General features: G+C 43.1%; 1 protein-coding gene across 1 annotated transcript; it reads left to right on the top strand.

The window, feature by feature from the left end:
* The first annotated feature begins 613 nt into the window (after positions 1 to 613).
* On the top strand, positions 614 to 26,250 carry LOC106607336 (transmembrane protein 184B). Its single transcript, XM_014204203.2, has 9 exons — positions 614 to 1,119; positions 8,126 to 8,353; positions 11,641 to 11,806; positions 18,325 to 18,415; positions 18,703 to 18,778; positions 19,751 to 19,842; positions 20,069 to 20,238; positions 20,378 to 20,584; positions 24,215 to 26,250. Exons 2-9 carry the CDS (start codon positions 8,126 to 8,128, stop codon positions 24,451 to 24,453), a joined length of 1,269 nt encoding a protein of 422 aa, XP_014059678.1. The 5' UTR covers positions 614 to 1,119; the 3' UTR covers positions 24,454 to 26,250.

The raw sequence follows: 26,250 nt of genomic DNA, 5'->3' as shown, positions 1-26,250 counted from the left end.
AGACATCTGTTGCATTGTGTTGTGTGCACATTTTAAAGTGGCCTTTTATTGTCCCCGGCACAAGGTGCACCTGTGTAATGATTATATTGTTTAATCATCTTCTTGATTTGTCACACTTTGGCAAAGGAGAAATGCTCAATAACAGGGTTGTGCCCAAAATTTAAGAGAAATAAGCTTTTTGTGGGTATGGAGCATTTCTGGGATTTATTTTTTCACCTCCTTAAACATGGTACCAACACATTACATGTTGCGTTAATATATTCTTTCAGTGTAAAGTGTTGTTTCATGAGCTGAAATGTAAAAAAATCCAGAGAATTTGGTATGTCCAACTGGCCTCAAAACCACAGACCACGTAGTTCTCACTTATTACATACACACACGACTAGATGGACATGCAAAGGGTGTATATGCCACTAGGCCTATGGTTATGTCACATGACGATGACCGCGTCTACGTCCATGTTCCACCTGGGTGTTTACCTGGGGTGTATTCATTAGTCTGGTAACGGAAACCGTTTACCGTTTAAGAACCAAACTGAAGCAAACAGAGCGAACGGAACGAAACTGGGAGGGACCTATCTGAATTTGTCCAATTGAAACTCGTTTTCGTTGCAAAACCTTTTCCTTTGGCTTAAAACGGTTTATGTTGCGACGAAACGTTTTGAAACAGAAACAGCGCAATGAATAAATCCTTGATGTTGCAGTTTATTGAGAAGGGACAACAGTCCAAAGAGGATATATTCGGTATTATCTGTGTCGCTTTTATTAGAACATGAATTAAAACATAGGCCCATATCCTCCTTTATTCGAATAACCTACACTGACTGAGTCACCGGCTCTGTGGACTTCGAACTCGCATTACACCTGTCTTCACAACAAGGAAGTATTGAATCCTTCGTTCGTACCTTTTGAAAGGAAGCCATTTCTCATAGCAAGCTCACTGGTAATGGTATTCGATAACATCAGCTAAATCGTCTTTATTTCTTAATTGTTCCAGTCTAATTTATTTTTGAGAAACGGCACGATTTTCACCTACCCCGTTCCATTTGAAGTCTATTTCGCTCAATGTGGATATACCAGTAACGTTAGGTCAAGGCCATCGAGTCTACAGACCGCTAAGGTAAACCTCAGTATTTTACCTATGTAGCCTACATATAACTAAGTCATTACAAATATTTGTTTGGACAAAATGTGTGTAGGCTATGACTTGCCCATGCAACAGGTTTCTCAGACAGATTATTAAAGCTGTGGATGTTTTTGTCTTGATAATTCACATAGGCCTATCACAGGGATTATCAACTACTGTAGATTCAGCCGCGGGACGATTTTTTCCTTGAGCGGGTGTTCATGGGCGGGTGTTGTGCCGAAAATCCCCCCTCTGCCAGAACACCGGAACATAATTACAAATCATTTGTAGATAGCAAATAGACCGCAAGAAGACTAAAACATAATCATTTCAACCCTTGCCCACATTTTGTATACAATTCAATATATATCTCTATTATGCGTGGGAATATTTTGGAACAGAGTTCCCAAATTAAAATCACATGGAGCTGATCTGCTAGTGTTTTTAATGGTATTTTATACTGGAGTTGTGATCTTATAGTTTTTGTTTCGTTATTAAGAAGTTCGCAGCTCATAGAACCTGCGCTTTTTCATAAACCAGCAGCCCTGATTCAGTCATGCAAATGTTTAGGAAATGTAAAATATGTTTTCCTATATGTATGTAGCCTAGACAGTGGTGTAAAAATACTTTAAAGTACAATTTAAGTAGTGTTTTGGGGGGTGCCTTCTGGTTTGCTTAAAATAGAAGTAATTTGAAATGATTTATACTTTTATACTTTTACTCAAGTAGTATTTTACTGGGTGACTTTTACTTGAGTCATTTTTTATTGAGGTATATTTACTTTTACTCAAGTATGATAATCGCATACTTTTTCCACAACTGCGCCTAGAGCAGGGTTCCCCAACTGGCGACCTGCTGGCCAAATTATTTATTTGGCCCCCCACGTTTTCTGAGCTCTATCTGTCTACGCTGAACAAAAATATAAATGCAACAATTTCAGTTTATAAAAGGAAATCAGTCAGTTGAAATAAATTCATTAGGCCCTAATCTATTGGTCACAGATACCTTTAAAAAATGGTAGGGGCATGGATCAGAAAACCATACAGTGTGACACATCTCCTTTGCATAGAATTGATTGTGGCCTGTGGAATGTTGTCCCACTCCTCTTCAATGGCTGTGCGAAGTTGCTGGATATTGGCGGGAACTGGAACACGCTGTCGTGCACACCCATTCAGAGCATCCCAAACATGCTCAATGGGTGACATGTCTGGTGAGTATGCAGGCCATAGAAGAACTGGGGACATTTTCAGCTTCCAGGAGTTGTGTACAGATCTTTGCGACATGGGGCCGTGAATTATCATGCTGAAACATGAGGTGATGGCGGCGGATGAATGGCACGACAATGGGCCTCAGGATCTTGTCACGGTATCGCTTTGCATTCAAATTGCCATCGATAAAATGCAATTGTGTTCGTTGTCTGTATCAAAACCCCACCGCCACCATGGGGCACTCTGTTCACAACATTGACACCAGCAAACCACTCGCCCACACAACGCCATACACGCCGTTTGCCATCTGCCCGGTACAGTTGAAACCGGGATTCATCCGTGAAGAGCACACTTCTCCGGCGTGCCAGTGGCCATCAAAGGTGAGCATTTGCCAGCTGCAGTCAGGTCAAGACCCTGGTGAGGACGATGAGCATGCAGGTGAGCTTCCCTGAGAAAGTTTGACAGTTTGTGCATCAATTCTTCAGTTATGTAAACCCACAATTTCATCAGCTGTCCTGACAAATCCACAGGTGAAGAAGCAGGATTCGGAGGTCCTGGGCTGGCGTGGTTACACGTGTTCTGCGTTTCTGAGGCCAAATTCTCGAAGACAATGTTAGAGTTGGCTTATGGTAGAGAAATTAACATTACATTGTCTGGCAACAGCACTAGTGGACATTTCTGCAGTCAGCATGCCAACTGCACGCTCCCTCAACTTGAGACATCTGTGGCCTTGTTTTGTGTGACAACTACATTTTGGGGCTTTTTATTGTCCCCAGCACAAGGTGCACCTGTGTAATTATCTTGCTGTTTAATCAGCTTCTTGATATGCCACACTGTCAGGTGGATGGATTATCTTGGCAAAGGAGAAATGCTCACTAACAGGGAAGGAAACAAATGTGCACACAATTTTAGAGAAATAAGCTTTTTGTGTGTATTGACATTTTTTGGGTTCTTTTATTTCAGCTCATGAAATATGGGGCCAACACTTTACATGTTGCATTTATATTTCTGTTTATATATATATATATATATATATATATATATATATATATATATATATATATATCACTCATTCCATTTTTTGTAAAAAAAAATTACATTGTAGAATAATAGTGAAGACATTAAAACTATGAAATAACACATATGGAATCATATAGTAACCAAAAAAGTGTTAAACAAATCAAAATATGTTTTAGATTCTTCAAAGTAGCCACCCTTTGCCTTGATGACAGCTTTGCAAACTCTTAGCATTGTTTCAACCAGCTTCATGGGGTAGTCACCTGGAATGCATTTCAATTAACAGGTGTGCCTTGTTAAACGTTCATTTGTGGAATTTCTTTCCTTCTTAATGCGTTTGAGCCAATCATTTGTGTTGTGACAAGGTAGGGGTGGTATACAGAAGATAGCCCTATTTGGAAAAAGACCAAGTCCATATTATGGCAAGAACAGCTCAAATAAGCAAAGAGAAACAACAGTCCATCATTACTTTAAGACATGAAGGTCAGTCAATCTGGAGAAAAAAAAATCTTCAAGTGCTGTCGCAAAAACCATAAAGCGATATGATGAAACTGGCTCTCATGAGGACCGCCACAGGAAAGGAAGACCCAGAGTTACCTCTGCTGCAGAGCATAAGTTCATTAGAGTTACCAGCCTCAGAAATTGCAGCCCAAATAAATGCTTCCCAGAGTTCAAGTAACAGACACATCTCAACATCAACTGTTCAGAGGAGGCTGCATGAATCAGGCCTTCATGGTCGAATTTCTGCAAAGAAAGCACTACTAATGGACACCAATAATAAGAAAAGACTTGCTTGGCCAAGTAACACGAGCAATGGACATTAGACCGTTGGAAATCTGTCCTTTGGTCTGATGAGTCCAAATTTGAGATTTTTGGTTCCAACCGCCGTGTCTTTGTGAGAGACAGAGTAGGTGAACAAATGATTTCCACATGTGTGGTTCCCACCGTGAAGCATGGAGGAGGTGGTGTGAGGGTGCTTTTCTGGTGACACTGTCTGTGATTTATTTAGAATTTAAGGCACACTTAACCAGCATGGCTACCACAGCATTCTGCAGTGGTACGCCGTCCCATCTGGTTTTGGCTTAGTAGGACTATCATTTGTTTTTCAACAGGACAATGACCCAACACACATCAAGGCTGTGTAAGGTCTATTTGACCAAGAGGAACAGTGATGGAGTGCTGCATCACATGACCTGGCCTCCACAAGCACCCGACCTCAACCCAATTGAGATGGTTTGGGATGAGTTGGACCGCAGAGTGAATGAAAAGCAGCCAACAAGTGCTCAGCATATGTGGGAACTCCTTCAAGACTGTTGGAAAAGCATTCCAGGTGAAGCTGTTTGAGAGAATGCCAAGAGTGTGCAAAGATGTCATCAATGTAAAGGGTGGCTGTTTGAAGAATCTCAAATATAAAATATAGATATAGATAGATATAGATAGATAGATAGACAGACACATGCATACTGTACATTCGGAAAGTATTCAGACCCCTTGACCTTTTCCACATTTTTCCATATTCTTTTGTGTTACAGCTTTATTCTAAAATGTATTAGTGTTTTTTTCTTCTTCATCAATCTACACACAATACCCCATATTGCCAAAGCATTATAAATCACATTTACATAAGTATTCAGACTGTTTTCTCAGTGCTTTGTTTAAGCAATTTTGGCAGCAATTACAGCAAGTCTTCTTGGGTATGACACTCCAAGCTTAGCACACCTGTATTTGGGGAGTTTCTCCCATTTTTCTCTGCAGATCCTCTCCAGCTCTGTCAGGTTAGATGGGGAGAGTCGCTGCACAGCTATTTTCAGGTCTCTCCAGAGATGTTAGATTGGGTTCAAGTCCGGGCTCTGGCTGGGCCACTCAAGGACATTCATAGACTTGTCCCGAAGCCACTCCTGCGTTGTCTTGGCTGTGTACTTAGGGTTATTGTCCTGTTGGTAGGTAAATCTTCACCCCAGTCTCAGGTCCTGAGCGCTCTGGAGCAGGTTTTCATCAAGGATCTCACTGTAATTTTCTCTGTTCATCTTTCCCTCGATCCTGGTGCCAGGTTTCCTCCAGATGTGATGCTTGGCATTCAGGCCAAAGAGTTCAATCTTGGTTTCATCAAACCAGAGAATCTTGTTTCTCATGGTCTGAGAGCCTTTAGGTGCCTTTTGGCAAACTCCAAACGGGCTGTCATGTGCCTTTTACTGAGGAGTGGCTTCCATCTAGCTACTCTACCATAAAGGCCTGATTGGTGGAGAGCTGCAGAGATGGTTGTCCTTCTGGAAGGTTCTCCCCCAAGGCCTTTCTCCCCTGATTGCTCAGTTTGGCCGGCGGCCAGCTCTTCTTCTATTTAAGAATGATGGAGGCCATTGTGTTCTTAGGGATCTTCAATGCTGCAGAAATATTTTGGTACCCTTCCCCAGATCTGTGCCTCAACACAATCCTGTCTCGGCACTCTACGGAACATTCCTTCGACCTCATGGCTTTGTTATTGCTCTGACATGCACTGTCAACTGTGGGATTTTATATAGATAGATAGGTGTGCCTTTTTTCCAAATCATGTCCAATCAATTGAATTTACCACAGGTGGACTCCAATCAAGTTGTAGAAGCATTTCAAGGATGATCAATGGAATCAGGATGCACTTGAGTTCAATTTCTAGTCTCATAGGAGAGGGTCTGAATACTCACTTAAATAAGGTATTTCAGTTTTTAATTTTTAATACATTTGCAAACATAAAAAAAAAAAGTTTTCGCTTTGTCCTTATGGGGTTTTGTGTGTAGATTGATTTATTTCATTTTACATTACATTTTAGTAATTTAGCAGACGCTTTTATCCAGAGCGACTTACAGTAGTGAATGCATACATTTCATACATTCTTATTTTTTTTAAATATTTTTTTTGTGCTTTTAATCCATTTTAGAATATGGCTGTAACGTAACAAAATGGAAAAAGGAGAGGGTCGGAAGTGTGTGTGTGTGTGTGTGTAGTATGGGACATAAGACTGTAAAAACACCCCGCAAATCAGATCCAAGTGATATACAGTTGAAGTCGGAAGTTTACATACACCTTAGCCAAATACATTTAAACTCAGTTTTTCACAATTCCTGACATTTAATCCAAGTGAAAATTCCTGGTCTTAGGTCAGTTAGGATCACCACTATATTTTAAGAATGTGAAATGTCAGAATAATAGTGTAGAGAGTGATTTATTTCAGCTTGTATTTCTTTCATCACATTCCTAGTGGGTCAGAAGTTTGCATGCACTCAATTAGTATTTGGTAGCATTGCATTTAAATTGTTTAACTTGGGTCAAATGTTTGGGGTAGCCTTCCACATGCTTCCCACAGTAAGTTGGGTGAATTTTGGCCCATTTCTCCTGACAGAGCTGGTGTAACTGAGTCAGGTTTGTAGGCCTCCTTACTCGCACACGTTTTTTTCAGTTTTGCCCACAAATGTTCTATAGGATTGAGGTCAGGGCTTTGTGATGGCCACTCCAATACCTTGACTTTGTTGTCTTTAAGCCATTTTGCCACAACTTTGGAAGTATGCTTGGGGTCATTGTCCATTTGGAAGACCCATTTGCGACCAAGCTTTAACTTCTTGACTGATGTCTTTAGATGTTGCTTCAATATATCCACATAATTTTACTTCCTCATGATGCCATCTATTTTGTGAAGTGTAGCAGTCCCTCCTGCAGCAAAGCACCCCCACAACATGATGCTGCCACCCCCGTGCTTCACGGTTGGGATGGTGTTCTTCGGGTGGTGTTCTTGCAAGCCTCCCACTTTTTCCTCCAAACATAACGATGGTCATTATGGCCAAACAGTTCTATTTTGGTTTCATCAGACCAGAGGACATTTCTCCAAAAAGTACAATCTTTGTCCCCATGTGCAGTTGCAAACCATGTGCAGTTGCAAGGTCCATTGCTGTTTTTCTGGGATTGATTTGCACTTTTCGCACCAAAGTACGTTCATCTCAAGGAGAAAGAACGTGTCTCCTTCCTGAGCGGTATGACGGCTGTGTGGTCCCATGGTGTTTATACTTGCGTACTATTGCTTGTACAGCTGAACATGGTTCTTTCAGGCCTTTGGAAATTGCTCCCAAGGATGAACCAGACTTGTGGAGGTCTACAATATTTTTTCTGAGGTCTTGGCTGATTTCTTTTGATTTTCCCATGATGTCAAGCAAAGAGGCACTGAGTTTGAAGGTAGGCCTTGAAATACATCCACAGGTACACCTCCAATTGACTCAAATGATGTCAATTAGCTTGTCAGAAGCTTCTAAAGCCATGACATAATTTTCGAGAATTATCCAAGCTGTTTAAAGGCAGTCAACTTAGTGTATGTAAACTTTTGACCCACTGGAATTGTAATACTCTGAATTATAAGTTAAATAATCTGTCTGTAAACAATTGTTGGAAAAATTACTTGTGTCATGCACAAACTATATGTCCTAACCAACTTGCGAAAACTATAGTTTGTTAACAAGAAATTTGTGGATTGGTTGAAAAACGAGTTTTAATGACTCCAACCTAAGTGTATGTACACTTCCGACTTCAACTGTATGTGATTATTTTCAAATGTTAGCAAGGTTTGAAATGATTTATGTTTTAGTCAAATAATGTATCTGTTTGGGCTTCTTGCGGTCAATCTGAAGTCTAGAAATTATTTGTCATTATATTCCAGCCCCCTGACTATCCACTCAAGATAAAATGGGCCCGCTAGTTGTCGATCCCTGGCCTAAAGCTTCGTCATTTACCCGAAACAACACTTTTTATTGTTTCAGATGAACAGCTCAGCAGAGGCGATGGCGATGGACTCGGAAGTCCCCCAAAATGAGTCTCTGATGCGTTTCGCATCTCCAATTCTTAACAAGTCAGACATATCCAACATGACAATAATTCAAACAGGGAATGGGACTATTGTGGCACACGATATCTTCTTGAATACGACCGCTGCTCAAGCTCTGTCGGGGATCTTCGTCTGGTCAGCGCTGCTCCTCACTTGCCATCAGGTAGGTTACATTATATCAGTTGTCTGCCTCTGTACTTGTTTTGATGTGAATCTAGAAAACAAAAAGCATGGCTCCAGGCGTTGTCAGTATCACTCAGCTTCTAGGCAAACAAATGCAAATATGTAATGGGAGCTAGGTAGGTGTTGTGGGTTGTCTACACCCTTACCAGAGGGCAAAGACTCCAGCCAGACAATACTTTTTGTTTTTCACTTCTACATTTGATCCAGTATCTATTGTTGACCAGACCTACTTTCTCCATCATTGAGAGGCACGACTGAGTGTGATAGTTAATTGGCCCCTATCTGTAAAGTGACGGTCTGTTCATAGTGTGTCATTGTTTCTTAATTGTTACTAGGTGATCCATTAGTGTTGCTGTTTGCGGGCACTTCCGTTGACCGTGACTACCACTGATAACGACACAATGCAAACAGAGCTGTCATCGATCAAATGGCCCGGGCAGAGCAGTCATATAACTTTAGTCAAGTATAGTAAGGCCTAACCATGATTATATTCACATTCAGTATAGGCTTACTGAAGGGTGTTTTTTTTTCTTCAGTTATTGCTATTTACTCTGTCTCTTGCTGTAATCCTTCAGTAGAGACAATGGTGATCCTTATCATCAGACTGGGGTTTCATCAACTCCAGAGAGGGTGTACATTTGAATGGCATGCATTATCAGCAGAGAGGTGACCTCGACAACACCTGCACATTTCCAGCTTCGCAATAAAAGGAGAGGATCACGTTTTGCGAAGGGCAATCAGCAGAGGCCCCGTGTGTTTTCTGCTGCTCTGCATTGGGGAGCGAGCCGTCTCTTCTCATATTGTGCTGATGAACCGATAAACCTGAGTGCTGCTGAGAATGGGTCCATCCAACCTTTAGCGGCTGTATAGACAGGAAGCCCCCAGGGAGTCCCACTGTGTTGGCTCTGGTTGGAGATTTAGATGATCACATATTTCTAGATAGGAATATGATGGTGTTATTGTCCCCAGGGTTCATGTGCTGACCTTTTCTATACGCTGGTTGCAACATTTCTGATACGTTTCACATTATCATCAGCTCATACTTTATTACTGAAAATACATCAGGCAGAAGTTGGCATACCTCTGGTATAGCAAGAATGCCCTTTTTTACTAGATTTAACATGTCTTTATAAAATTGAAATTGTTCATAAAAGGAGTTTTTAAATTAGATTTGTTTTTTTCACGACACGCAACATTTTTTTTGTCAATTTGGCATTCTATGGAGTCTCCCGTTCCGCCCATCTGTTTAGTTCTGGAGTAGTTTGTTTTCCCATCCATTCCCCATCGAAGCAGGCCAGACATTAACATATGTGGCCCGTGAGATAGTTGCAGGGTTGCATGAGGCAAGCATGCAGGGAGATTAAAAACAGCCTTCCCGACAGGATTGGTTTTATTTAGTATTCTGGTGTATCATCAGATTTTCCTCTGTAAGAATGTCTCTGGAGAGTTCTCCTCCTCTCCCAATCTGCATGCTAACACCGTATGCTGGTCGATGCTGACCTTAGATGTCCCTGTCTGCTCACTGTGGTCCAAAGCACCAGGTGTTACAGTGCTATGGAGTGTTACTGATGTTCTCTGACACACTACACTGTTCAGACCTCCCACTTCCCGGGGCAGCTTGTCAGGGAGAGAGGAGGGTCATGATATCACACTATAGTCAGTGTGATGTGTGGTTTTCTCATTCTGTCTGGGTGTTCTGTATAGAACCGTCATGCTCAGTGCGCGCCCCTCTCACTTTCTCACGGACACTGCTTGGTATAAACGCGAGGCACTCCACAGACTTTCTCATTCCAACATGGACGTTTGGTGTGTCACAGCTGTCAGTGCCAGGGGCGGGCTGGGGAGTGTTATGAGGTGGAGTTATACGCCTTTCACAGACTAACTGAAATTAGCTGGGGGTTGGACTTGGGCTACTGCTCAACTAAGACAGAAGGGTATTGAGTCAGGCTAGAGCAGAGTCATTACCCAGGGCACAGCTCTGTCTGTCTACCTGTCAGCTCAGCATTATGGAGCCTGGAGGACCGCAGTCTTTCCACCAGCCAGTCTGCAGCCTGCTTCACTTCACTTCTCAGGAGAGCCACATGCATCACGCCCTGGCACTGGCCAGCCTCTAATGTGCCACCTCTAATGGCCATTCAATCATGTTGCATGAGTCTGTGTGAGTGGATCTGAAGTCAAGAAATGCCAGGGTGCACCACTTGAAATGGATCAAACTGCAATACTCAACTCTGACCATTGCTGGTGTACTGTATACGATGCATCACTAGATTATGAGCTTTTAGTTTCCTTTGGCATTTGCCCCTGAAAATATGTAGTTGATTATGTGCTTCACAACTTAATTACTCCTCATAGCTTGGTTCCTCTCTAGGTTTCTTCCTAGGTTCTGGCCTTTCTAGGGAGTTATTCCTAGCCACCGTGCTTCTACATCTGCATTGCTTGCTGTTTGGGCTTTTAGGCTGGGTTTCTGTATAAGCACTTTGTGACATCTGCTGATGTAAGAAGGGCTTTATAAATACATTTGATTTAATTTTGATTTGAATTATGTAATGGATGCTCTGAACTTTCCTTCACCCCATGGCCTTGACTCCAATTCTGAAAAATGTTGGTTCCTAGAATAGGGAGTCATGGCACACCATTTAGCATTCACATACTGCATTATGTTTTAAAATGATTCAGTGAAGTCGAAGAGTTCAATCAAATTCAACAGTCTGAGACACAGGTTTTGAAGCAGTGCACCCCTCTACTTCTTTCTGTTCTCCCTCCCAAGTGTAAAAACGTCAGTGTAACACATCTCTAGCGGAGTTGATCCTATAACACAGACATTCACTTTTCATTCAAGCTTTTGTCTTGATCAGCAAAAATTCATCCCGCTCACCTTGTTACCCCAATTATGCAGTGTTATCTTTCTGGGTTTTCATTTTTACCCTCCTTTATCGTTTTCTTACCTCTCGACCCCAAATCTACAGACACGGTCCTTTTTTATATATATTTTAGTCAATGCTGTAATGCTGTCCTTCTAAAGCCTGTTGGGCCCTGTGTGATAGCCAAATCGTGCCTTGAGAGGGTTCCAAGGAAGTGCCGTTTATTCATAAGAACCCATCTCTGAAGCACTGGCCCCCTAATACTGCTCGTCCGGTTTAGCTCAATTATTCATAATGGTTGGTCTAGGGGCTGAAACTGGGATTTGAATACCTCAATGCATTTTTGCCTAGTCAGTGCTCTTGTTTTTTTAAATAACAATTTTTGTTTTGTTTCTGTGTTTTCCAGATCTACACACACCTGAGGTCCTACACAGTCCCTAACGAGCAGCGCTACATCATTCGCATTCTTTTCATCGTGCCAATCTATGCGTTCGACTCCTGGCTCAGCCTGCTCTTCATCAGCAACGACCAGTACTATGTCTACTTTGACTCCGTCCGAGACTGTTATGAAGGTACGGTAAACAAACCACCCCACCCTTCTCCTCCCCTTCACTGTTGCCTCATATCTCAGCCAGCGCCCTGACAGCGGTTTACTCTATAAGCACCTGTACAGGCGGCAGTAGTCCGACACCGGGCGGGTTCTGTCTGGCCAGTAATGACATTTAGACTGGCGGTAGACCTATTATGAGTTGATTGAAGCTAAAACGGACTGGCCCAACCTGTTTTTCCTCACCTGTCAGTTCTTCCCTTTGGGCAGAGAGGCCCTATTGTTCATGTTGTTCTGTTTCCAGGGCGTGTAGACTTTCAGACCTGTCTTTTTTTCCTCTTAGGCTTAGTGATTTTTGTATTCTATTCTTTGCAAAAGGTGGAAAAGGGATGTACTTTAGTTGAGATCATTCTAATCCGAACTAAACTAGTCAAGAGTTGTTTTTTAATTCAAAACACAAAGGAAATGTTAATCTTCCTCATTAGCTATTCTTCACATTAAATTATTAATGTCTCATGAATTTTACTCTGAAAAGCCTTTCTTTAATAGTCATTATGTACCGAAGCAATAAGAAAGGACTGTAGTACTTTAACAATATCAGAGGTGAATCACATGCAGAATTGTGTAATTTGATATATGGACAAAACTATTAGTATTTCACATACATTATTGACCAGACTCATTTAGTGTTTGAGACACGTTTATGATTGGTGGTGGAGATTGCTCTTTAAAAATAGCATCTGAAAGCAGGTTAACTGCATTGCATTGAGTCAGCATGGCCAGGGCTAAAGCACTGTGAAACTCTGTGCCCCTGATACTTGAGAGTGTAACCTGAATTCGCTTTTTTTTAAACCCCTCCTGAAATAGCATCCAAGGCTTAGGAAGGATTTGGAGGACAGAGAACCATCCTAAACCTCTTAGCGGTGGGGAGGTAAACATTGATTGGTGAAAAATATGATTATTGTTAAGTGAAACCCTCTCACCAAAGTCTAATTTCAGTTTCCACAGCTTCTAAATTAGGATGCAAGATCTCTACAGTGCTATCATCACAATCTGGCCCACAATATTACCTGCAGCACAGAATGCTCACAGGTTGACAAATTATCTTTAAAATCCATGTTTATCATGAATGATTTCTACAGACAGAACATGAATATTTACTGAGATTAGCTGGAATCGGTAGCCTTTACACTCGTACCCGTATACGGGTTGAAATGGCAGATTTGGGCACCAATAAACGGCTAAATTGGAAGGCATTGGCTGTACAGTAACATGTTAAAGATGCACTTCAGTGCTGTATGGGTTCTGACTGACATCCGTGCTGAACTTGAGCACCGCGCGTGACAAGATGTCACTCCCATCCCTCCCCCTAATTGGTTGACTTTAGCAATTTTTGTTGTTGTCTGAGTGAGGGAAGTGCTGTAAATTAAGAGAACTCTTATGTATTTTGAAAGATGAGAAATTGAGGATTATAATAAATACCGCTTTGATGTCATACAAGTAAGCCAAACACCCGTGAGTCCAAATGTGCACTTCACATTTCCATATCATAAAACTCATGTCATATACAGTGTCAACGTTTATGATCACTATGTTTAATGTACAGTTACATGATGACATACCCAGGGTTATTGTGAACAGAATGAGCCTATGTTTGTCTACCGTGAAGAAATCTCCCCCGTGGCACACGTACATGAATGCAGTCACGACTCCTTTCTATGTGCACCAAAATGATCTGTTTCCCTGTATTGCATTGAGAAAGCCTGAAATTGTAAGATCGTATTTTATAACTTAGCTAGTCATGTTGGCAATAGAACAAGCTTTCAAATGATGCCCACCTGACCCAGATTGTGATTTGTAATGGTCTGTTTTTGAATTGCGTAAACGACAACAGTAATTAAGTGATAGCAGGTTTGTGTTCAAAACAACTAAAAATATGCTTGCTCTAATTCCTCAATGGAACAGCTAGGAGAGCGAAAAGCACCTTACAGTGGAAGACTCTCCTTGAGTCATAAAAATGCATTGAAATTACTTGTGCACACTTTGGAGAGGTGTGTAGCCACTTGGACCTCTCACTCAAACCCTTGTCTTTTTTTTTTCTTATGTTGCGCCTACCCCACATTTTCCAGGAATATTCTCATCATGTTACTGAATGTATCAAGAGTATTTTCAGATTTCGTAATCAACAGATGCGGTGAAAAGTACAGTAAATGTAAAATGCACATAAAATCAACAGTGTAATGTTTTGGATTCAGTCTTGTCAGGTGAACTGTTGTGTCCTCACCTTTTGGTGTAATAATTTCCCCTTTATCTCTAAACTGTTCCCTTTCAGTTGCTACCATGGTTATGCATTTCATATTTCTTCTGAAAAAAATGTAGCCCTATCCATGTAGGCTAGTTCCCACGAGTGTAAAGAGTTAATGGTGAAACAGCCACACCCGTTTGTGATATTACAACATCATTGCACGCGCGGTAGAGCACAATATCTACTGCAAAAATGTTTTACCATGCTGCACGACGCTCCTCAGCTCAGCAACAAAAACAATAAACATGGTGGTAGAGCGGCCAGTGGTGCTGTTTCCCCCTACTACGGATTCCATCTTCAAACGGACTGACCCGTGACGTTGAATTATTGTTTTTGAAAATTACCCCACTTGCAAAACCTAGTATCAGTGTTGTAAACAACATTCCATCATTTACATTTACATTTACGTCATTTAGCAGACGCTCTTATCCAGAGCGACTTACAAATTGGTGCATTCACCTTATGATATCCAGTGGAACAACCACTTTACAATAGTACATCTATATCGTTTTTTTGGGGGGGGGGGGTTAGAAGGATTACTTAATCCTATCCCAGGTATTCCTTAAAGAGCTGGGGTTTCAGGTGTCTCCGGAAGGTGGTGATTGACTCCGCTGTCCTGGCGTCGTGAGAGCGCTTTTTCCACCATTGGGGTGCCAGAGCAGCGAACAGTTTTGACTGGGCTGAGCGGGAACTGTGCTTCCGCAGAGGTACGGAGGCGAACAGGCCAGAGGTGGATGAACGCAGTGCCCTTCTTTGGGTGTAGGGACTGATCAGAGCCTGAAGGTACGGAGGTGCCGTTCCCCTCACAACTCCGTAGGCAAGCACCATGGTCTTGTAGCAGATGCGAGCTTCAACTGGAAGCCAGTGGAGTGTGCGGAGGAGCGGGGTGACGTGAGAGAACTTGGTAAGGTTGAACACCAGACGGGCTGCGGCGTTCTGGATGAGTTGTAGGGGTTTAATGGCACAGGCAGGGAGCCCCGCCAACAGCGAGTTGCAGTAATCCAGACGGGAGATGACAAGTGCCTGGATTAGGACCTGCGCCGCTTCCTGTGTGAGGCAGGGTCGTACTCTGCGAATGTTGTGGAGCATGAACCTACAGGATCGGGTCACCGCCTTGATGCTAGCGGAGAACGACAGGGTGTTGTCCAGGGTCACGCCAAGGCTCTTAGCACTCTGGGAGGAGGACACAATGGAGTTGTCAACCGTGATGGCGAGATCATGGAACGGGCAGTCCTTCCCCGGGAGGAAGAGCAGCTCCGTCTTGTCAAGGTTCAGCTTGAGGTGGTGATCCGTCATCCACACTGATATGTCTGCCAGACATGCAGAGATGCGATTCGCCACCTGGTTATCAGAAGGGGGAAAGGAGAGGATTAATTTTGTGTTGTCTCCGTAGCAATGATAGGAGAGACCATGTGAGGATATGACAGAGCCAAGTGACTTGGTGTATAGCGAGAATAGGAGAGGGCCTAGAACTGAGCCCTGGGGGACACCAGTGGTGAGAGCACGTGGTGCGGAGACGGATTCTCGCCACGCCACCTGGTAGGAGCGACCTGTCAGGTAGGACGCAATCCAAGAGTGAGCCGCGCCGGAGATGCCCAACTCGGAGAGGGTGGAGAGGAGGATCTGATGGTTCACAGTATCAAAGGCAGCAGATAGGCCTAGAAGGATGAGAGCAGAGGCGAGAGAGTTAGCTTTAGCAGTGCGGAGAGCCTCCGTGACACAGAGAAGAGCAGTCTCAGTTGAATGACCAGTCTTGAAGCCTGACTGATTTGGATCAAGAAGGTCATTCTGAGAGAGATAGCAAGAGAGCTGGCCAAGGACGGCACGCTCAAGAGTTTTGGAGAGAAAAGAAAGAAGGGATACTGGTCTGTAGTTGTTGATATCGGAGGGATCGAGTGTAGGGTTTTTGAGAAGGGGTGCAACTCTCGCTCTCTTGAAGACGGAAGGGACGTAGCCAGCGGTCAAGGATGAGTTGATGAGCGAGGTGAGGTAAGGGAGAAGGTCTCCGGAAATGGTCTGGAGACGAGAGGAGGGGATAGGGTCAAGCGGGCAGGTTGTTGGGCGGCCGGCCGTCACAAGTCGCAAGATTTCATCTGGAGAGAGAGGGGAGAAAGAGGTCAAAGCATAGGGTAGGGCAATGTGAGCAGGACCAGCGGTGTCGTTTGACTTAACAAACGAGGATCGGATGTCGTCAACCTTCTTTTCAAAATGGTTGACAAAGTCATCCGCAGATAGGGAGGAGGGGGGAGGAGGATTCAGGAGGGAGGAGAAGGTGGCAAAGAGCTTCCTAGGGTTAGAGGCAGATGCTTGGAATTTAGAGTGGTAGAAAGTGGCTTTAGCAGCAGAAACAGAGGAAGAAAATGTGGAGAGGAGGGAGTGAAAAGATGCCAGGTCTGCAGGGAGGCTAGTTTTCCTCCATTTCCGCTCGGCTGCCCGGAGCTCTGTTCTGTGAGCTCGCAATGAGTCGTCAAGCCACGGAGCAGGAGGGGAGGACCGAGCCGGCCGGTAGGTTAGGGGACATAGAGAGTCAAAGGATGCAGAAAGGGAGGAGAGGAGGGTTGAGGAGGCAGAATCAGGAGATTGGTTGGAGAAGGATTGAGCAGAGGGAAGAGATGATAGGATGGAAGAGGAGAGAGTAGCAGGAGAGAGAGAGTGAAGGTTGCGACGGCGCAATACCATCTGAGTAGGGGCAGAGTGAGTAGTGTTGGAGGAGAGCGAGAGGGAAAAGGATACAAGGTAGTGGTCGGAGACTTGGAGGGGAGTTGCAGTGAGATTACTAGAAGAACAGCATCTAGTAAAGATGAGGTCAAGCGTATTGCCTGCCTTGTGAGTAGGGGGGACGGTGAGAGGGTGAGGTCAAAAGAGGAGAGGAGTGGAAAGGAGGCAGAGAGAAATGAGTCAAAGGTAGACGTAGGGAGGTTAAAGTCACCCACAATTGTGAGGGGTGAGCCATCCTCAGGAAAGGAACTTATCAAGGCGTCAAGCTCATTGATGAACTCTCCAAGGGAACCTGGAGGGCGATAAATGATAAGGATGTTAAGCTTGAATGGGCTAGTGACTGTGACAGCATGGAATTCAAAGGAGGAGATGGACAGATGGGTCAGGTGAGAAAGAGAGAATGTCCACTTGGGAGAGATGAGGATTCCAGTGCCACCACCCCGCTGACCAGATGCTCTCGGTGTATGCGAGAACACGTGGTCAGACGAGAGAGCAGTAGGAGTAGCAGTGTTTTCTGTGGTAATCCATGTTTCCGTCAGCGCCAAGAAGTCGAGGGACTGGAGGGTAGCATAGGCTGAGATGAACTCTGCCTTGTTGGCCGCAGACCGGCAGTTCCAGAGGCTGCCGGAGACCTGGAATTCCACGTGGGTCGTGCGCGCTGGGACCACTAGGTTAGAGTGGCAGCGGCCATGCGGTGTGAAGCGTTTGTGTGGTCTGTGCAGAGAGGAGAGAACAGGGCTAGACAGACACATAGTTGACAGGCTACAGGAGAGGCTACGCTAATGCAAAGGAGATTGGAATGAAAATTAACTAAACAACTGGGGAAGCGAGAGAGCAGGGCCTCCCTCACTAACCATTCACTGAAACACTCAAATATAACTTTTCCAACTTCCACTATAGAAATTATAATTGATGTAAACTACAGTGGTTCAATGTTTCCAGGAATAGGCTCAAACTTAGTTTATTCAGCTAGATAACTTGGTAGAGTATTCTTCCGTGAAACCCACCCAGTGCACCGTGTCCTATGACGCCGTAGCTAACTAGCATGCTAGCATCCAATAGCACACGGTTAGCACCAATACTTGGTTACAACCAACTACCAATGGATCATTCGTGTCCGTGTCTAGTTCCTTTCATAACGCAGAAGTGATTAAACGTTGACTAGCTAACACAAAGTCAGTCCTGCTAGCTACACAAGTGGACTACACAACTCGAAAGTTCAGAAAGTTAAGCTTACGTTGCAAAAATCTTATTGACTAAAAATGATACAGTACTGCTAGCTGCTAGAGTTGGCTAGCTAGCAGTGGCTGCGTTTACCTTTGTCTTTTATCTTTGATACGTAGACAACTATGTAAATGTAAATGTAGCTAGCTAACATTACACTAATCAAATCGTTCCGTTGTAATGTATTTAGTTTCTACAGTACTGCTAGTTGGTAAAGTTGGCTAGCTAGCAGTGGCTGTGGTGTCATAATGTACAGGAATGTATGTGAGTGACTTTGTCCCTTCTCTCCATGACAGCATTTGTGATTTACAACTTCCTAAGCCTGTCCTTTGAGTACCTCGGGGGAGAGAGTGCCATCATGTCCGAGATCCGAGGGAAGTCCATTGAGTGAGTGCTCCCAGTCCCATCCCCCATACCATGGTCTCATACTACACTCTATGCAAGTAGCTTTCAAACAACCCACCCAAAATGTTGGGGATTTTCAGTTTGTATTGCAAGTCTTGCAGTCACCCAGGGTCAGGCTGTAATTTCCGTGAATTAACGTCTTGATCTTGTTTTAAGGTAGTCTGACTTCAAGGATAGTGCTGTCTTGTATTTTGGACACTAGAATGTCTTTAAATCTGGTACACATTCACAGCATACAGTTGTGACCACACATTTTCTATCATTCCCAGGTCGAGCTGTATATATGGTACCTGCTGCTTAGGTGGAATAAGCTACTCTATTGGCTTTTTAAGATTCTGTAAACAGGTGAGTTTCCATCTCCCTCCTTGCTTGGGTGATGAAAGCACTCTGAAAATATGGAAATGGGAAATTGTGATTTTGTTATTTTAATGTCACCTCGTTTAACTTTTTTATCAAGATCGCGCCTCTATTGCGAAATGACAGCCATTATAATTGGCTGTCCACTTTTTAGAGGATAAGGTTGACTGGTTAAAAAGGAAAATAAAAGCAATCTGAGAACAGGTGAAAGCAGCTTTGTAATAAGCACAGAGAAATAACATGAGCTGTCAGCTTTACTGTCCCCATAGTGTCTTGGGGATGCAGTCTGTGCTCTGAGTCTTACCCTGATGTCAATTGGATCTGAAAGGTATGTCCTCAGAACAGTCAATAGACGTCCAGAAAAGGGAGCTGATTAACACTCGGCATGTTCTGGCTGGACTCCTATGTTGGCTGGTTTCAAAGCACAACCTTGCTGTTCTCTTCCCTCTGGTAGCAGAGTTGGAAGGGATAGAAATATATCTGCTCTGGCTCTGTGAGACGACAAGTTGGAGGGAATGGGATCAATAACTGCATTTAGAGATTACTCCGGGTTTCAAGAGGAGGACGTCTAATCCAAAAGCACCGGCCTGTCCTAAAGTTGCTATATCATTTCCCATTTAAAGGTCTGCAGGTGGCCCCAGTAAGGAAAACTACTGACCCTTGAAACTCAATCCCATGTCCCTTAGTGTACTTTAACATTACTTCAGACAGTACATTGTTTTGGCATAATGTCAATACATGCATTTTTTTAACATAGTATATCATACATTGCAAATTGATAGACACACAATTTCCACAAAATGTTCATTCATTTTATAGATTACTCAGTGTTTGAAGACGTACAGTACAGTTGGCTACCTTTCAAACCCAATAAACAGCACCAAGTAGTTGGCACCTGCATTGTTCCTTGTTTTGTGTCTGTGTTCAATGCATGTCCCATCCTGTATTGATGTCATGCAGGCCACTCTTCAGTTCTGTGTCGTCAAACCCATCATGGCCGTCATCACCATCCTCCTGCAGGCCTTTGGCAAATATCATGATGGAGACTTTAAGTGAGCACAACCTTTCATTCCATTCCATTTCACCCATTCAACTTCACTTCACATGCTTGCACTACTCAGTGTGTGTTTTTGCTTTTTACATTTCACATGAAAGTATTAGACATTGATATTTACAATACGAGTATTGAGTAATACATCAATTTGGATGGAAATTCAGAAAGTGAATGTACAAAGATCCCCACTAACACGTCTGTATTGATCCTGTTCCCCTCTGCAGTGTGAATGGAGGATACCTCTACATCACCATCATCTACAACATCTCTGTCAGCCTGGCCCTGTACGCTCTCTTCCTCTTCTTCTTCGCTACCAGTGACCTGCTGAGGCCTTATGAACCCGTGCTCAAATTCCTCACCATCAAATCTGTCATCTTCCTGTCCTTCTGGCAGGGTGCGTTGGTCCCTTTACTTACCTTGACTTAATATCAACAGATTCAAACCCCGATGGGGTTGGAAAAGTCTACAAAATACATTGTAATTGATACATTAGACTGGAGTAGCACATGAAGGTGTTGTCTTTTGTTGTTTAGGTATGGTGCTGGCCATCCTGGAGCGCTGTGGGGTCATCCCTAACGCCCTGTTTATCGACGGCCAGGAGGTGGGGGCCGGCACAGTGGCAGCAGGCTGGCAGAACTTCATCACCTGCATCGAGATGTTCTTCGCTGCTATCGCCCTGCGCTACGCCTTCACCTGCACCGTGTACCAGGAGAAGAAGAACGAACTTCCAGGGACACACGGTAACTGCACTTCTACACGTCCAAAGAGAGGGGAGGTACAGTTGAAGTCGGAAGTTTACATGCACTTAGGTTGGAGTCATTAAAACCCGTTTTTTTCAACCACTCCACAAATTTCTTGTTAACAAACTATAGTTTTGGCAAGTCGGTTAGGACATCTTCTTTGTGCATGACACAAGTAATTTTTCCAACAATTGTTTACAGACAGATTATTTCACTGTATCAAATCCAGTGGGTCAGGAGTTTACAAACACTATGTTGACTGTGCCTTTAAACAGCTTGGAAAATTCCAGAAAATGATGGCATGGCTTTAGAAGATTCTGATAGGCTAATTGGCATAATTTGAGTCAATTGGAGGTGTACCTGTGGATGTATTTCAAGGCCTACCTTCAAACTCAGTGCCTCTTTGCATGACATCATGGGAAAATCAACGCATTCTTTCTCCTAGAGATGTACATACTTTGGTGCGAAAAGTGCAAATCAATCCCAGAACAACCGCAAAGGACCTTGTGAAGATGCTGGAGGAAATGGGTGCAAAAGTATTTATATCCACAGTAAAACGAGTCCTATATCGACATAACCTGAAAGGCCGCTCAGCAAGGAAGAAGCCACTGCTCCAAAACCGCCACAAAAAAGCCATACGGTTTGCAACTGCACATGGGGACAAAGATCGTACTTTTTGGAGAAAGGTCCTCTGGTCTGATGAAACCAAAATAGAACTGTTTGGCCATAATGACCATCGTTATGTTTGGAGGAAAAAGGGGGAGGCTTGCAAGCCGAAGAACACAATCCCAACCGTGAAGCACGGGGGTGGCAGCATCATGTTGTAGGGGTGCTTTGCTGCAGGAGGGACTGGTGCACTTCACAAAATAGATGGCATCATGAGGAAGTAAAAATAATGTGGATATATTGAAGCAACATCTCAAGACATCAGTCAGGAAGTTAAAGCTTGGTCGCAAATGGGTCTTCCAAATGGACAATGACCCCAAGCATACTTCCAAAGTTGTGGCAAAATGGCTTAAGGACAACAAAGTCAAGGTATTGGCGTGGCCATCACAAAGCCCTGACCTCAATCCGATAGAAATTTTGTTTGCAGAAGTGAAAAATGTGTGCGAGCAAGGAGGCCTACAAACCTGACTCAGTTACACCAGCTCTGTCAGGAGGAATGGGCCAAACTTATTGTGGGAAGCTTGTGGAAGGTTACCTGAAGCGTTTGACCCAAGTTAAACAATTTAAAGGCAATGCTACCAAATACTAATTGAGTGTATGTAAACTTCTGACCCACTGGGAATGTGATGAAAGAAATAAAAGCTGAAATAAATCATTATCTCTGCTATTATTCTGACATTTCACATTCTTAAAATAAAGTGGTGATGCTAACTGACCTAAGACAGGGAATTGTTACTAGGATTAAATATCAGGAATTGTGAAAAACTGAGTTTTTAAATGTATTTGGCTAAGGTGTATGTAAACTTCCGACTTGAACTGTATCTGTTGGGAGCTGATGAAGTGGTCATTTAGAGGGCTGGAAATTGGCAGATACGATATTATCAACCTACTTGGGTGCGGATACGATATGTATTGCAATTCTCACGATTCTGTATGTATTGTGATTTGATACTGTGATTTCTTTGCAATTCGATGTTCCAGACATATGGCTCACCATATGTCTGCTGCAGAATTTCCCTTAAGTGTTCAATTGGGTAGGCGATATAGTGACCCCACACACTTTAAACCCTTTACGCTCCTTTGAGACCCCTTTTTCAAAGTCACCGAGCCATGGTAGACAAAATAATGAGATGTTAATTAATAACTTATCTCAGGAACCACACCTGTGTGGAAGCAACTGCTTTTAATATACTTTGTATCCCCCATTAACTCAAGTGTTTCCTTTATTTTTGGAAGTTACCTGTGACAATGCAGTTTCAGTCCCATTCCCTGGCTGTAAACATGGAATGGGAAACACATCAGAGAGTAAATGCCAGTGTGAACCAGGCAGGCTTGAGGTCAGCAGAGGAACGGTCTTCAGGGTGTTCATCATTACTCATGGCTCACAGGAAAGTTGCTAGCCCAGCACACTATAGAAAGAGCATTTCATAGCCTCAATACGCTTAATCGCAGGAACTAGCGGTACCACTCTGATGTCAATACCTTTCACGAGCAGAAGACAAATGGAGACCAAGGGAAAAGACTTCTGCGAAGATATCAATCATCTCGGCTCGTTCCCTCCTGCAACAGCAATCCTGCTGAGGCCTTGGGCTATAGGAGACAGACATGCAGAAAGAAACGGAATCGCTAAATGCTGATTAAGTGTGAAGTGTTACCATATCCATTTCATTTGACTGGTAAAAGTTTTCTCTTCATCTTGCCGAGTGATCAAAATGAATTGAGGATGTCTCCCATGTTCGGCGTTCATGCTCGTGCACAAAATGTATTATTCATTTGCTATATTTGATATTCATTTAACTAATGATAATGTAGCTGCAGAAAGTTAAGCAGCAAATTAGATTTTTATTGTGGTCTAAACTTGTAAATGAAATGCAGCTGAAGCCAAACTATTCACTGAGGAGTTTCCAAAAGTATGGTTTTGAAAGTAAATTTTCCCTCTCAAAGGGATGCATGGTGTTGGGGATACATTTCTTATATGCCCCACGGAGTTGTTCTTTCTTACCAAAGCATCAATTCAAAGGTCATAATTCAGTGCTATAGTATGTGACTGGACTGCATAAACATTACCTGAACCAGAAGGATTCCCATTAAGACTAGTCTAGCCTTTTGATATAGCTGCTGAGCGTTGTAGAGTCACAGCCCCATCCAACCCTCCCTGTGCTGGGAAGTGTCAGAAGGTCATCCATGTGTAAAGGTGTTTTCAGTGTCTGTGGAGGTTTGGGAGGTTTATATACCTCCAGGCTGTCCTCCTCCAACCCTGACTGAGGCCAGCCCCAGCCCTAGTTGCAAAACAGGCCAGCTGTGATGGAAAAGCTCAGGAGAGCATGCCTAACCACGACTCTGACCCTGAAGCACAGCGGAACCCTCCGCCGTGCCGCCTTCCCTCCAGAGACCTGGCCTAGACTGCACTGTCGCTGACCCTGAAACAGAAGGCTGCGTTGGTTCTGTCTGTACCGGACCACTCCCGGGGCGTTGGATGAGACATCCTGGTATTATAGGGTCAAGTATCAGCCTGGCCCACAGCTGGAGGAGCTCAGCCGGGGAAGTGACTGGGAAGGTAGACAGAGGAGAGGAAGCATCTTCCTCACTCCCACTGAATTGCTGCAGACTCCCTGTCATCTCTCTCTATGCTCTCATCCATCAACACTGAGAATAGAGGAACACTAACAAGAGGTTCTCATGTGGTGGAACACTGGGCACAAGGACTGAGTACAGGCTTAAAACCAATTAATTTGCATTAGTGAGATTTGTATCAACTGTGGTTCTGGACTAGGGAGTTTTTCCTAATGAGTCTCTGTCAGCACCTTGTCTTTAAAAATGCATGAATTTAATTTGCATAAGCGTAACTACTCTTGTATTTCTCATGTTGTATCTTGTATTTTCTGTGGTTTGATATTCAGATCAAAGTTATGTCCTATAAACAAGTTAAATGACCATGTCAAAATGTGTCTTATATTCTTCTAGACAACATCGCCCCCATGCAGAGCATCTCCAGTGGTCTGAAGGAGACGATGAACCCTGGGGACATGGTCCAGGATGCCATCCACAACTTCTCCCCAGCCTACCAGCAGTACACCCAGCAGTCCACCCAGGAGGTGGTACAGCCCAGCCAGAACAACGGCAAGGCAGGCACAGGTGGCAGCAGCAAGAGCTCCAAGAAATCTGACAAAGTCCTGCTGATTATCTCTGATGACGAATTCTAAGGAGCCGCCCACCACCACGAGTATCCATGTCTTTGTTTCCTCACCACACCCAGGACAACACTGGCACCGCATATCCCACTGTCAGACCTGGCATCCATCCGTGTGGTTCATTTTCATCTTCTTTCATTTTATTTTTTTAAGATGAACTCTTTACTTTAGTCCTGGTTTTAAAGTAACTGTCCAGTGTTTCCAGATTTCTATGAAATATGATCTATATATAATTAATTACAACATTTGGGAAAGTTTTCCTTCCAAAAATGTTTAAGTATGCAGTTTTTCTCTGTTGGAATGGTGTCAGCGTACCCCAACAATAGAATGGTGAGGTAAAAATATTAATGCGAGTAGATAGCTGAGGAGGATGACATCATCCTCTATGAGGAAATGGCAAGCATGTTTTAAGCGGTCTGTTTGAAATACAAGTTTGAGGTGAGGTTTCTGAAGTGTTTTTCTCCAACTGATGCTTTCACCACAACATTATTTGGGTACGAGTTAACAGATGATGAACTTTTAAAAGTGAGATTTTCACTGGACAGTTAATTTAATGACTAATTCCTGCCGGTACGATCAAGAAGGGGACAGAATGAAGATTTGAATAACCTTATGTGATGAGATGATTTTTGTTTCTGCCTTGCTAGTCATGATACTATGGGAAAATAGACTGTCTGCTGAACCGTATCAGACAAGGCAGGTAGTGATGCAATTTTTATTTAGGTAATTTCTCTGATCCTGATTCGGTCTCTATCGTAGCAGTGACTGAGCTCTTCTCTGGCCGCTGAAGTATGTACTCCGCTCTCTCTGATTCATGTGAGTTTCAAATAGGAGCTGATTAATGTACGACTTCAGGAGGGAACCCAGGAATCGTGCCTGTCATGGCTGGCTCTGACACTTCAAGGACCATTTCTTGCATTTGCGTGTTTGAAGTATTTGCTCAGCAGTCCTCTGTTGGGTCTCCTGACGAACTGAATTATTTTTTTCAAAGACACAACTGACTTTGGAGTAGGAACTTCAAACTCTAGACTTTGGCGCTTTGAAATCCTTTGTATCTAACATGCCACAGACAAATTGGAGGATAAGGCCGACTCCCACAAACTTGGAGGGTTGTGGTATTCTCGTGAATTTTCTCAGCATGGATTAGAGTGTATAATTCAGCAGAGCTCTACAATGTTAACCCTAAAAAAAAACATTTGCAGTATTGTAAATAGTTTGAGTAGAACCTTTATAGTTTCTGATGTTCCTGTTATTGTTCCTTTCAACTCACTGAAGATAACATTTGTACAGCAATTGTTTGATTGGTTTAAATGTTGAATTATGTAGTGTAATTTGGGCTCAATGTTCTAATTTTTAAGACATGTCTGCTGTTATGTTTAGCTTAATGACAAAGTTTGATAAATTGCTATATTGTATATAAGCTATGTAGTATTAACAATGTGTTTTCAGTGATTTCTGCAGATCAGTTTGATATTTCATGATATTTAAGTTGGTTTCATGTCATTAGAAAATATATAATATATTTTGTTTGTGGGAAATTGTGATAGGGTAGATGGTGTCCCTCTATCATTTTGAACTGCATTTAAGTCAGGGAAATGAAGTGCAGTGTAATCACTTTTTCCATACCTTCATGTGCCAATTATTGCTGCCTTACTGGGAAAGCAGAAACAGATGTAGAGTTGGGTATAATGTGATCACTGAGATGTAGTGTAACTATAGTGTCTATTACTGAATCCTGGTTTATTTGGTTGCTTGACACATTTTGCACTCATGTAAAATAAACGACTAAAGAGATGTTTCGGAACTTTG

The sequence above is a fragment of the Salmo salar genome, chromosome ssa06, assembly GCF_905237065.1.
Source record: "Salmo salar chromosome ssa06, Ssal_v3.1, whole genome shotgun sequence".
In the NCBI taxonomy this organism is placed as follows: Eukaryota; Metazoa; Chordata; class Actinopteri; order Salmoniformes; family Salmonidae; genus Salmo; species Salmo salar.
This window is presented reverse-complemented; position numbering and strand designations above follow the sequence as displayed.